Source organism: Diabrotica virgifera, chromosome 3 (genome assembly GCF_917563875.1).
Source record: "Diabrotica virgifera virgifera chromosome 3, PGI_DIABVI_V3a".
NCBI classification, from domain to species: Eukaryota; Metazoa; Arthropoda; class Insecta; order Coleoptera; family Chrysomelidae; genus Diabrotica; species Diabrotica virgifera.
In genome coordinates, this window is record NC_065445.1 from 113,666,495 (window position 1) to 113,680,777 (window position 14,283).

Below are 14,283 nucleotides of genomic sequence, written 5' to 3' on the forward strand. Positions count from 1 at the left end.
AAACTTGAAAACTTTTTTATGGCACTTATATTAGATAGAGACGAGATTGAAGAGATACTTAACCTTTAACTACACGCGCTGGCGTACTTTGTACGCCAGATATAAGAATTCTACTGGAAATATATTTAAAAATTTAATTTTTGACCTTGCTTATTTTTATAACCTATCACTGGAATGTGCTTTACAATTTGGTTTTAGTTTCGTTATAATCGGCGTTCTGGAAAGATCGTAATTTACATTTTATTATTTGTTGTTTCCGGTGGTGGACAATATACCCCAGGATTATATTACTATAAGTCGTAATATAAGTACATATTTTAATTGTTTTTTAGTCATTATGGCAAAAAATATATTTTTCTTTGTAAACAATACTTTTTCTCCTGTAAAAAATCACATTTAAAAAAATTTTTTATTAGTAATTTTATTTATCATGGAATCCAGTTATTCCATGATTCCAGTTATAAATCCCAATTGGCTTACTGAAAAGAAACTCCAAGTATTCACTGATGCCGAATAAGGTTTATAACAAACAACTAAGTGCATTTTTTCAAAAAAAATTAAACAAATCCGCTGTTTTTAAGTGTATTTTCTTGTGGCGTACAAAGTACGCCACGCGTGTAGTTATGTTATAACTTTAATGCGCGGGTAGTTAAAGGTTAAGCAAAAAAGCAGTATGTATTACATAAATTAATAAAACTGACTTAATTAATTTTTATAAATCAAGTTGAGTCTTCGATCGTTTATGGAAGCAAATCTATCAATGATATCCTCGTAGAAAGGATGCTTGTGCATAAGTTTATTTAATAGTTCTCTATGAGTGCAATAACAGTCAAACTAAAAATTTTTAGCCTTTTTAAGCACGAAAAACTTCTTTCTACAGGTACGGTATTCGATGGAATTGTCAGAATTAAACAAAACAAATTATAGACTTCTGTAACAATGTCTTGGTTGTAATTTTGTAACCAATTCTTGCAAATTACCAATTTTTAAATTTCCATCAGTATAAAAAAGGCAGAGCTCTCTTTTAAGTCTTTGAATTTTAGTAAATTTTTTGCCAAAAACTCAAAATAAATTTTGAAAAGCGTCGGAAGGAATGATCAAACTGTATGACCCAAACTTTGTTGTATCTGTTAAGCTTACGAATTTTAATTCATCACAATCCTGAAAATGTACATCCATTTCCATTAAAATATGATCATATATTAAATAAAAAAAAGTAATGCTCTGTATTGGGTAGAATTTGCATTCGTGCTCGTACCATCATCACACCTAGATCTTTTCAAAGTATTAATGACGGTCATTGTGCTTGCTTTGTCAAAAATAGAATTAAAAAATTTTTCGCTTCTTTTATCACATATTAATTGACGAGTCCTTTTTATCTAGTTTAAACAAAAATGAATATCTAGGGATTTTTTTTTGAAGAACGTCATATAAAATATCTATTATAATATGAAAAATGTCGCTAAAAACTGTTGCTAAAAATGTAAACTCAAAATCATTTAAATCTCCTAAAAAGCCTTTAGCCAGCTGAACTGATTTGCGGTCTTCCATCTGCCGAAAAAAACGAATACTGCCCATCATAGCACGCATCCAACTAAAACTTTACTAATAGGTGCATAGATAAATAATATAGTATTACCGGATAGATAGGCAACTTACTGTAAAAATTTGGTTCCTTACGCCATTTGCGTTCGATGTGTTAACTAATCACTATTTGGCGGGAAATTCAAATGGACAAGCATTAATTTTATCCGTTTAGCGCCTCTTGCGGGCAATTTCGTTACTAATAATTAAAATATCATCTTATTTTACAAGAAATAATCACCTATATTATCAAAATAAAATACCAGAACTTACTAAGCTTGTTAAAGTATTTTATTTAAATAATATCTAAGTAATACTCATAAATTATTCGGAATTCTCAAGTTACAAAATATGTTCTTTTTGCTGTCAAATTTAGTAAGGAAAAGAAGTTAGACAATGTTTTTCTAAATATAGGTACGTGTATTTATTTGTTGTTTCAGATAAAACAGTTATAAACTAATTACTATTTACCTATGCATTTTTCTAACTTTTCTGTGATTTGTACACAACAATAATAAACCATGTGTCATGGTCCCAGGCCGGTCCTGTCAACGCCAGAACTCTCTGGCGCCGAAGTGTCTGAAACCCTGTTCGTCGGCGAGACAGCTATTTACGTATCGGCATATCTAGAAGATCACCGAATACACCTTTTTATTGCTTTGTAAATAATACATATCTTTCGATTTTTTTCTGGAAATCAGTAGAATAATTTTTATAACTATATAAAGAGACATTTTTGAAATTAGAGTTAGTTATAAATTTGTAGTCGTCGGTCGAGAAAGATTTTCGATGTTCGGACGCGAAATAAATGTAAATGTAAATTGTACATATTAGACATTTAGATAAATTGTTGTTTTAGTGTAATCTTTAATAAAGCCGTGGTTATTTTGCAACGTATACAAATAATGCAGTATTTTAATGTTAAGTTTGTAAATTAGTGTTATTAAAGGATATAAATTCAGTGTTCTTTATTTCTTTAAGTGTAAGTTATTAAAAATAAATAACGTCAATTAAATTAAACTTCTTGCCTAAAAACAGAAATAAATAAAATAGTAGAGTCAACCACGTAAAAAGACAATTATATTACACATGTTTAGTTTTTTTATTAACACAACACCAAAGTTTTTTCGTAACTAAAACAAAACTGCACTTTATAAACGAAGGATAAGGAACCAACTTAAATTGAAATTACTAAGAATAAATCGTTAAAGGTAATACAATAAAAACTGTAAACTAATAGAAAATTATTCGCGATTGAAACGGAATATAGAGGGCAGGTCGAATGCAAGAAAATGGCCGATATAAATGGTATAAACAAACATTCAATTGAGGAATAGAACAATAACCGATTTGATTTAAAATATTAAAATATTTTAATGTATTCATAATGCTGAAATTTTCTAAAAATTTCTTAATATTGACCACATTCCATTCAAATCAACAATTTACTGGTTTGTTTATACCACTTATAGTAGTTTAAATTTATTCCACCAGAGGTCAGCTACTTTGTTTTTCATCGCGAATTTGCACTAACTCTAACTTATTACTTTTGACAGAATTGACATTGCCGAGTTAAGCCTCGTTTGATTATTTTATTTGTGACATTCAGGTATGGTGTTAACATAAATGATTGGTTAAAGTCTTCGTGAGCGAGATAGGCTGTCATTTCTTTTTATTTAACTGATCGGTATGGAAGTGGTGGGGAAATTCCCCAATTTTTCCATATAAGATTCCAGGCGATGAATAGGTGAATACGGCGGATTTATTTTTAAATTCATCTGCACTTGCTAATCTGGGTACTACCAGTGCCGATATGATGACGTCACGTTGCCAAGACAACCGTTGATGCTTGTGCAGCTGAGAAACGAAATTTCATCCACGTCTTCATCTACTTTGCTTGAGTCATAGAAGTCAAATGACACAGGTCAGGATCTGACCGTCAAGGACCTACAGTTTTAATTTTTGGATTACATATTGAAATTCTTTTTTAATTTTTGGATTAATTAAAAAAGAGTAAGTTTATAATTAATTTCAGTATTTATATATAATAATGCTACTTATATTTTTATATTTTTTTGTCTCAATTTAACTATATTTTTGGTGAAGCTCGCCTTCACCTACTTCACCTGGCCGGCCGCCGCTGATTTTACCATATAAAATTTAAAATGGCTTAAAATTCCAAATAAAACTCAATGCATCCATGTAAAAGCTGTTGAATATTGTATTGTCATCGAGTTCTGAGCTATTCTGAAAATTTTATATCTCTAGCTAGTCGGGGAGTGTGTGTAAAATCGATTACAAGATTTTTCTCGGGCAAAGTAAGAAAGAGACAGACAAAAAACAGGCGAAGTATATAAAAACGTGGTAAAGTGGATTCGCTAATCTGAGACACAATCTAGTGATGTTGGTAATTTTTTTTAGAAGTCAGGTTGCTAGGCGTGACTTTAAATTACTACACAATCTAACATACCTGCTCATATCCAATATTATTAATAGTAAACAGACATAAATAACATGAACCTTAGCCAATCAATATTTATTTATTTACACCATTATAATGTATTGATAACAAATGAGAAAATTATTTATTGTACAAAAAAAATATTTTGTAGAAATAAATTCCACAAAATTTTAAGAGTTTAGTATACACTCCCACTATTTCCAATAATTCTTCTTTTTTTTTTAATGAAAGGTGAAGTTGATTTGAGCAGTTCATAGTGTAAGGTATGAATTTTTGTGTTGTATGTTTCCTATTCCGAATGTGTCAAAATGAATCTCGGCTGAGCGAATTCAGTATAATTATTAATCACATGCCTCATCAAATACCCCCACTGAAAATAGTCTAATGGTGTTAAATATACCATCGTGGAAGCCAGTTCACAAAACCAAAACTCGAAATTATGCTCAGACCAAACTTTTCCTTCAAGAAATCGATGTGATTTCCTAATCACATCGATTGTAAATCTGATCATATTTATGTTATCTCTCCATCGCATTCGTGGACGTCCTAAAGGCCTTCTGCCTGAAGTTATGAAAACGACAAACGTATTTAATAACTTAATAAACAGAAACTTCTATCAGCCCATAAGGTAAACCATTTTTTAATTTCATGTCTCAACTCAATCGTTAAGGCCATCGGTACATAATTCGAAAATATTTTACGGCTATCCCTACTTTTTCTGTATTTACACGGCAAATTACGTGTAGTAAAATTCTCACTGGTATTGATAATGTAAACATTACTACTTGACAATGTCATCATTAACTTAAAGAGGTGGCTTTTGAATGTTCTTGGATAACTGTTACTTGTATAATTGCAAATTAATAATTCAGTTAAGGGGATGGGTACGTATTTTCGGCTGCAATGCTATTCAAATGGGGATTCATTTTTTTCGAATCCTGAGAAAACTAATAAGTATTTTTGAAAAATTTAAACGAAGAATGAAAGATTACGTTATTGCCGAGGGCCGACAGTCCATGAAAACTTCTATAATGTTTATTTTAATAAGTTACAGGGGTGAAAACCTAAGAGAAAATGTAGTGTGATTTTTAATTTCAAATATCTTATTCAAAAGAAACTTTTTATTCTAGGGGACTTTCGGCCCTCGATAATAATTTAGTCTTTCATTCTGCGTTTAAATTTTTTAAAAACATTTCTTAGTTTCTTCAGGATTCGAAAAAAATGGACCAAATGGTCTGTGGTGATATTTTCCAAATCGAACATTCGCTATCTTTGTCATACAACGCACTGAGTCAAATAGAATATGATGACAAGACAGTGACAGTTTTAAATATTTTAAATATTTGACATAATATTATTTGAACTTAATAAAAAGTTATTTATTGTTTGTTATTTATGGAAGATCCAAGCAGAGAATACATCAGGATAATATATTCTGTGATCCAAGTATGTTGTTGTTACAAGATGTTCAAAATAATTATTGTAAGCGTTCCATAGTAACAATATATTATTAAAAAATCACTTTAACACTTTTTCTCTTTTCTCGATTGAGTATTAGTTTTTGTTGTACATATAAATTATTATAATCACTGGATACATAGTTAGTGAAAAAAATATCACATTTATTAACTGAATTAATAATTTGCAATTATACAAATAACAGTTATCCAAGAACATTCAAAAGCCATCTCTTTAAAGTTAATGATGACATTGTCAAGTAGAATGACATTCTAGTAATGTTTACATATCCATACCAGTGTGAATTTTACTACACATAATTTGCCGTGTAAATACAGGAAAAGTAGGGATAGCCGTAAAATATTTGCGAATTATGTACCGATGGCCTTAATAAATATGACAGTTTTTCACTAATTATGTATCAAGTGATTGTAGTAATTTATATACTGTACAACAATACTAATACTCAATCGAGAAAAGAGGAAAAGTGTTAAAGTGTTTTTTTTTTAATAATATATTGTTACTATGGAACGCTTACAATTTTGAACATCTTTAACAACAAAATACTTGGATTACAGAATATATCCTGGTCAATTCTCTGCTTGGATCGTCCATAAATATCAAACAATTAACTTTTTATTAAGTTCACGTCTTAAATCAATTATTTATCAAATACACTATCAATATTATTTAATCAACAACTCAAAATATTCCCGATGCCATGTCAAATATTTAAAATTGTCACTGTCTTGTCATCATATTCTATTTGACTAAGTGCGTTGTGTGACAAAGCGAATGTTCGATTTGGAAAATAGCACCACGGACATGGTGTCCATTTTATTCAAATCTTGAAAAAACTAATAAATATTTTTAAAAAAATTTAAACGCAGAATGAAAGACTAAATTATTATCGGGGCCGAAAGTCCCTTAGAATAAATAAAAAGATTCTTTTGAACGAGCTATTTGAAATTAAAAATCACACTACATTTTCTCTTAGTTTTTCACCCCTGTAACTTATTAAAATAAATACTATAGAAGTTTTCAGGGACTTTCGGCCCTCGTTAAGAACGTAATCTTTCATTATGCGTTTAAATTTTTCAAAAGTACTTATTAGTTTTCTCAGGATTTGAAAAAAAATTAATCCCATTTAAATAGCATTAGAGCCGAAACTACGTACCCATGCCCTTAATAGCTTAAGGGTTATTGGTGTGGCGATTGCTGGTTTTATAAAACTAATTTTCGAAATGGACTGTAGGATTATTGTATAAAAATATTACCTTTTTTAACTGGTAAGTCTAAATTTTCTTCAGTTATTATTAAGGTAAGGAAGGAGAGATACAATAGGGGTAACTTATTCTGAATTAACTGAACCGGCGTTTTTTTACGAGGCATTTTTCTGACGAACGACTCTTACTATTTGCCTCGAAACGACTACTTTCAAGTTATCCGGAACGACTACTACTTACTATTAAAATCGACAAGTACTTACCAAAAAGCCAAAAATATAGTACAGTATCTGGTCAAATAAGAGAATAGACTAATATCAATATAATGAGGCCAAACAGTTATCATTACTCCAAATGCGACAGTTTTGCTTATTAACGTAGCCATTCAACCAAATATAAACTTGATCGCTGAACAAAATTCTTCTTCTTCCTCGTTATAAGCAATTCTGCTTGTTCATTGGCGGATTGATACCTCTATAGAAGGTTGTGACTCCATCTTTTGCACGGGTGGCCGATACTTCTTCTATCGATTAATGCTTTATCTCTTGCTATTTTGACTACACGTGTCCTTTATCCTGTTTATGTGGTTATTCCATTTCTAACGTAGTCATTCAACCAAATATAAACTTGAACGCTGAACTAAATTCTTCTTCCTCGTTATAAGCAATTCTGCTTGTTCATTGGCTGATTCATACCTCTATTATAGAAGGTTGTGACTCCATCTTTTGCACGGGTGGCCGATACTTCTATCGATTAATGCTTTATCTCTTGCTATTTTGACCACACGTGTCCTTTGTCAACGATGTTATAAATGTGTAAAAAAGCGGCATTAACAAAAAGAATTGCAGTGAATGTTATTAAAAATTAAAAAATATAACAAATATAAAAAAATGGAACTATAATATAAATAACTATGCTAAAAAACACTAATTATTAAAATTTGTGTTAATTAATAAACACAGTATATTGACATAATTGTCTCTAATACCTTTCTGTGCGACGAATTTAAAAGATTTTAATAATTAGTGGTTTTTTAGCATAGTTATTTATATTATAGTTCCATTTTTTTATATTTGTTATATTTTTTAATTTTTAATAACATTCACTGCAATTCTTTTTGTTAATGCCGCTTTTTTACACATTTATAACATCGTTGACTAAAATCTCAAACTGGTGAGTTGTTTTTTAATACCCAGTTTCACTATTATACCTTTAATATTATTTCAGCGTCCCTGATGATGTTAACGACTGTTAACGAAATATTGGAATCGTAGAAAAGAGTACACTGAGTCTTCCATTTCAGCTGTTAACCCAATAATTTGTAAATTGATATATATATATATATATACAGTGCTGTTTTTGTGACGGTACGCGCCGGTACGCCGTACCGGCACCTCTTGGGACAAAAAATACAAAAACAACAAAATTATAGACAAATTCCTGAATTTATCCCTTGTTCCCCTGTAGCCCTTATTGAGGGTAAATTTTAAAAGTTTTCTCCTGGGCGGACCCCCCTTATGAACACTTCCCAGGCCCCCCGGAACATTGCGTACCGGCACCTATATTGTTACATAAACATCACTGTATATATATATATATATATATATATATATATATATATATATATATATATATATATATATATCAAACAAATGAAATAGAGAATGTGGAAAAATCCCCTTACGAACAATTCACACATCCACCATTTCTGGGTGGGAAAAATTTTTTTAATAGAATCAAAGATCCAAACACCTGTTTTTGTTTTTTTGTTCGTAAATGTGTGAATTGTTCGTAAGGGGATTTTTCCACATTCTCTATTTCATTTGTTTGATTTAGTTACGATTGGTCAGTAAACCAATAACTTAGATCTTTTGATCACTGAGTGTGTTTCAAAGATTTACATCTTTTGTTTTTTGTTTTTCAAATATATATATATATATATATATATATATATATATATATATATATATATATATATATATATATATATATATATATATATATATATATATATAAATTATAAACTAATCAATTTAAATTTCTTATACCTAAACAAATTATACAGAACAGAAATCAGTTCAAAAATGAATGCACTGCTTTAATTGGAACAATTTTGAATTAAATTTCTAGGAGAGTTGGTTTTATTTTCAATAATATTTAAATTTGCTGTAGAAGTTTAAGGCACATCACTTGCAAAATTTTCTACAGTAAAAGAGCTTTTAGGTTGTGATATCGCATTTACGTCTGTAGGCACTGCGGTTGACATTTGTTGATCAATTGATTGCATTATTTTATTTGAAATGTTTATTTTGGAGAGCATAGAATCATTAACATAACCTTCTGCGACACTATTTGACCGCCAGCCACCATGACGTTTCAGTGTTAAAAGATCAGCTCCTGAATTTGCTAACACGGTTGCGGATGATCTCCGGAATGTGTGACCTGTATACAATTTTGGGTTCGGTAACTTTAAAAATGATGCGATTTCTTGTGGCATTTTACCAAACTTGTTGATTCCTACCACTTGTCGAGTACATTTTCCTTTTTGGTAATTTAGGAAAAAACGATTTTCATATAGATCAGAAGGGCGCAATAGAATGTATTTTTTACATGTTATAAAAGGTACCGATAATTGTGAAACTTCTTGGAGCTTTTGTTTTCGTGTCACTTAACTTTACTATTAATGCGGACTGTAGGTCTTCTATTTCATTTATTTTCAGCTTCCATAATTCACTTCTTCGACATGCACCACTAATTGCAATAACCATTACAACCTACGGTAATAAATACTAGAATTGTATTGTAAAATTATTTAACTTTAAAAATTACCTTAGTTAGTAGGTATCTATCGTCCGGGGCTTCTCTTATAAATTTATTTATTTCTTCGGTCGGATGTCAGAGTCTGTGCTTTTTTCGCAAAATAACCATCAGATTTTCTTTTTAAAAAGGTACGTAATTTTGCATAAGTTGATATATTAATACCATGATTAATATTAATAGTCGATTTTAGCATTGAATATATTGACCATAGAGTAGATGATTTTCTTGATTTTGATAGTTCTTCAAAATATGCCATAATTATATTTTCAGAAAAACTTTTAGTTTTATATTTTTTCTTCCAATCCATAAACTGTTTGTATGTATCTAATTTCATATTTTTCTTTTGAAGTTGAAGGTAATAACGATAACGAATTGGCTTGTTCTCTCAATTCTGGAGGAGTATTTTCAATTTCGCTATCGCGATCCATTTTTGCTCAAACTTATTTCAAAAAGCAATATTTTAAAAATTACAAAATAATATCACATTTGACGTTTGTGCACAAACTTAATATTCACGTAATCAGCAGGTAACTAGATAAACAAATATGCAGTCACGTGCTAAATCCTTATTGATTAACTGATAATTATAAAATGTTTATTTATTAAAATTGTAAAATAAAACAGTTGTAACATCCATAATTTAATTTCTATTCAATAATGAAATACAGTGATGAGCGAGCTAATAACCGGCAAAATAGCACAAAAGATGGAAAACGTATTAAGTTGTGAGATAAAAAGAAATGAAACTAATCGAGTTGGGATATGTAGCGATATTCACCTATAAATTTACATTATATTGATTGTTTCCCACCTTTAGACGTATCGCACGAGTTTGGCAACTACCACTGTCATAGTGACAGTTTTAGTTGACATACTCCTCTGATATAAGTAAACGTGGAAAACAATAAATATAACGTAAATTTATTGGTTAAGATCGCTAAATTTCCCAACTCGACTAGTTTCATTTCTTTTTATCTCACGACTTAATACACGTTTTCCATCTTTTGTGCTATTTTGCCGGTTATTAGCGCGCTCATCAGTGTATAATAACTAGTGTCTTACAGGTTATATATTTGTCTACACTTTAACCGCAGATGTAAACAGAATACATAATATAATATAACGTTACCACACGTTACTCAGAATGAGGTAGGTAGTCCAAATGTAAAGTTCAGAAATAATCTGTTAAAGTAGCGAATTTTTCAGATTTCTCGGACATAAGATGTAGTTAAATCGGTTCTTTTTTGAATAACCTAAAAATAAAACCTAATAACCTAAAAATAAAAACCATTTCATCAAAATATGTTATAATTATATTTATGATTTTTTTTGTGGAATGTAGTGGTTCTATGCAGAAAAGAACTTTCCGGTACAGAAACGTCACTTTTATGCACACTAATGTCATAAATCTTATACTGTGAGAAAATGTCAACTTTATTAACATAAAACTGTGCAGAAAAGTGCACTTTGAATAGTGGTTGTAGAAAAAATTCTTTTTCTTCCTCGTTATAAGCAATTGTGCTTGTTCATTGGCGGATTGATACCTCTATTGAAGGTTGTGACTCCATTTTTGCGCGGGTGGCCGATACTTCTTCTACCGATTGGTGCTTATCACTTGCTATTTTTGACCACTCGTGCCCTCCATTCTGCTTATGTGGTTATTCCATTCTTTTGTCTATTTAGTGTCCATTCGTTTATACACTGTACGTGTTACATTGTCTTCTAACGTCTTCACTCCTCTTTCGATTTCTCAGCGTATTTTGTGCAATTCTTCTCAGTACTCTCATATCTGCCGTTTGTAGTACTATTTGTATTGTGGCTGTATCGGGTCTTGTTTCTGATGCATATGTCATTATTGGTCGTGCACTGGCTTTATAAATTCTTGACTATCCTAGTGTTAATATGTGGGTTTCGCCATACAATACTTTAATGCTTTTTGTACTTGCTCTCTCACTTCTTTGTTAAGGTCTTTATAGTGGACAGTGTAATTTTAACTCATTTTACAGTCTTTGTGTTGTGGCTGTATCGGGTCTTGCTTCTGATGCATATGTCATTATTGGCCTTAAATTGGCTTTATAAATTCTTGACTTCATCTCAGTGTTAATATGTCGGTTTCGCCATATAATGTTATTAAGACATCCTGCCAGTCTTTTTGCTTTTTGTACTTGATTTGTCACTTCTTTGTCCAGGTCTCCGTAGCTTGACAATGTAATTCCAAGGTATTTTATTTCCATTACCATGTACAATACTGACCATCAATTTCTATTTTACATCTGATTGGTTCTGTACTGATTAACAAAATTGTGTTGTGAAAATCTGTATCAATGGCAATCTCATTTGCACAAATTGTATTTTGGATAAGTATTATCATTTAGAGTAAATGTGGTTCGAAAACAGTGCATTGTTAATGAAATTAATTCATCTTATGGATAATAGTGCTCGATGCTTTTCACACACAGAACCACATTTTTGTGTAGTAAATGTATGTACATATTGTAAAAGTGTTGTGCAAGACTTGTTCAGACGTGATTCTAGTTACTCTGCGGTGGCCAACACCGCATAGTAACCGACCATTTTCCGCTGTCGTTTTGGCGAGCTGAGCGAATCTGACAGTTTTCCTCTTACCTATCCTTTTACCTATCCTTACACGAGCGGTGAGCATATATCCCTAATATGTCTTTTCATCTGGCGAGCTGAACGAGATTTCTTCCCTTTCCTTATACATTTAAGTCGTATTAATAAAAGCAATTCCTATTTCACGCGATCGTCAAAATCATTCATTCATGTACAAAATATCGTCACATCGGCCCGAACAGAAAGCTCGATGCGTAGATTATGAATATATTTTATTAACGAAATTAACGAGTAATTAAGGTTAATTATCTTATCTTTTGTATGTTTTGATTCCAAATAAAAATGTCTTAAAAAGCGAACTCTTTTTGTTCGACTGATTTAGTTACCCGGATCAACAACGCAACGACCTCGTTACATTGTGGCGATCCTACCAGGATCGCTTTCGGAACGTTGTTTCGGAACCATAGTATCGCTTTTCCCCTAAATACTTCTAGGAGTGCTTTCAATAAAGCATCCGGTAACAACTTTTTAGTTCGTATAGCCTCTCCAAAAATTCTGTGGGGTCTTTGGATCCGTCAAAATGTAAGCCCCATTTTGTAACTGTGTCCATTATTTGACTGTGTTCATTTTCCGTTTGTGTGTCGTCTGTTTTAGGATCCTCTGTTTCGATATTGGTAACTGTGCCGGTCTTTTTTGAGCGTAAGTGTAAGACCATTCTTGATCGAAGATCGTCTAATTCACCTGTCGTATCTAAGTTAAATTCTGCCATAACATTACTTAATAACATTGCTGCCATAACATAGCCTAACGTACCTTCTGATTCCGCCATATTTATAATATATTTGTTTAAATGTCTTAAACCCTGCTAAAATAAATGCTCGGGCACCAATGTAGCGAGGTCGTTGCGTTGTTGATCCGGGTAACTAAACCAGTCGAAGAAAAAGAGTTCGCTTTTTAAGACATTTTTATTTGGAATCAAAACATACAAAAGATAAGATAATTAGCCTTAATTACTCGTTAATTTCGTTAATAAAATATATTTATAATCTACGCATCGAGCTTTCTGTTCGGGCTGATGTGACGATATTTTGAACATGAATGAATGATTTTGACGATCGCGTGAAATAGGAATTGCTTTTATTAATACGACTTGAATGTGTAAGGAAAGGGAAGAAATCTCGCTCAGCTCTCCAGATGAAAAGACATATTAGAAATATACGATCACCGCTTGTATAAGGATAGGTAAGAGGAAAATTGTCGGATTCGCTCAGCTCGCCAAAACGACAGCGGAAAATAGTCGGGAACTACTAACTACCTAAACTCACCTCTTGTACCTCGCTGTTGTTTATTATTCTTCGATCAGCGCTCCAAGAATAATAATCAACTAGGCTTTTCGATCCGACTTTTATATCGTCCAAGACGGTACAAAAACACGTTTTACTTAATTCATTGGCGTACTCTAGACGATAAAATTATATTATCGTCACAACTTTAACTTGCCAATAGTGTTGCCAAATGAGGCGCTCAGAGCAGCTCAAAAATGAAGTTTTGAGATAAATATAATCTTTGTATTCGTATTTCCAATATGCTTATGGGATGGCGCTACAAATTATTTAGCCCCATTTAGCCAAATATAGAGGTAGGTTGTGTAGGTCCCTGTTAATCCGAAGATTTAATGTTGCTGCTTTTATTGATATATTAAGCAAAAAATGCTCAATTTGTGGCTTAGGCCACTGTTGCTCTGAGCGCCTCAAATTAGTTCTATATAATTAAAGTTTTAATTCATAATTGATTAAAAATTTAATTTGTAATGTTAACGTTGCTAATTATTACATTTCCTTTGCAGTACTTCTGGCGATGTAAGAATATTTGATATTAGAAAAAGTGACTCGATACATACAACTCAAGCGGTTCCCAGTTATGGAATGTCATGTATGTCGATTCATCGTTTTGCTAACACATATGCCTGGTAAGTTTGTTATAGTAGGAGAGGAAAGTATGCTAAATTTGCAGTTACTCGAGCGTTATGGAAACCTACTGGGTTGTGAAGAGTAGCTCCTAAAACCAAAAAAGTTAAATTTTCCATAAAGTGGGGGAGTTTCCATTTTTTAATTTAATTTTCCATTTCTAACAATCGTTTTTCCGTTTATAGCGCCATCT

The 14,283-nt window shown here is 31.5% G+C and overlaps 1 protein-coding gene across 1 annotated transcript in view; it reads left to right on the forward strand.

Annotated features, from left to right (window-relative positions):
* The window catches only part of LOC114327435 (regulatory-associated protein of mTOR), a 178,324-nt gene that overhangs the window by 138,270 nt on the left and 25,771 nt on the right, over window positions 1–14,283 (forward strand). Inside the window, exon 19 of the mRNA XM_050646849.1 lies at window positions 13,970–14,092. Coding sequence (XP_050502806.1) covers window positions 13,970–14,092 — 123 coding nt within the window. The remainder of the gene's footprint in view (window positions 1–13,969; window positions 14,093–14,283) is intronic.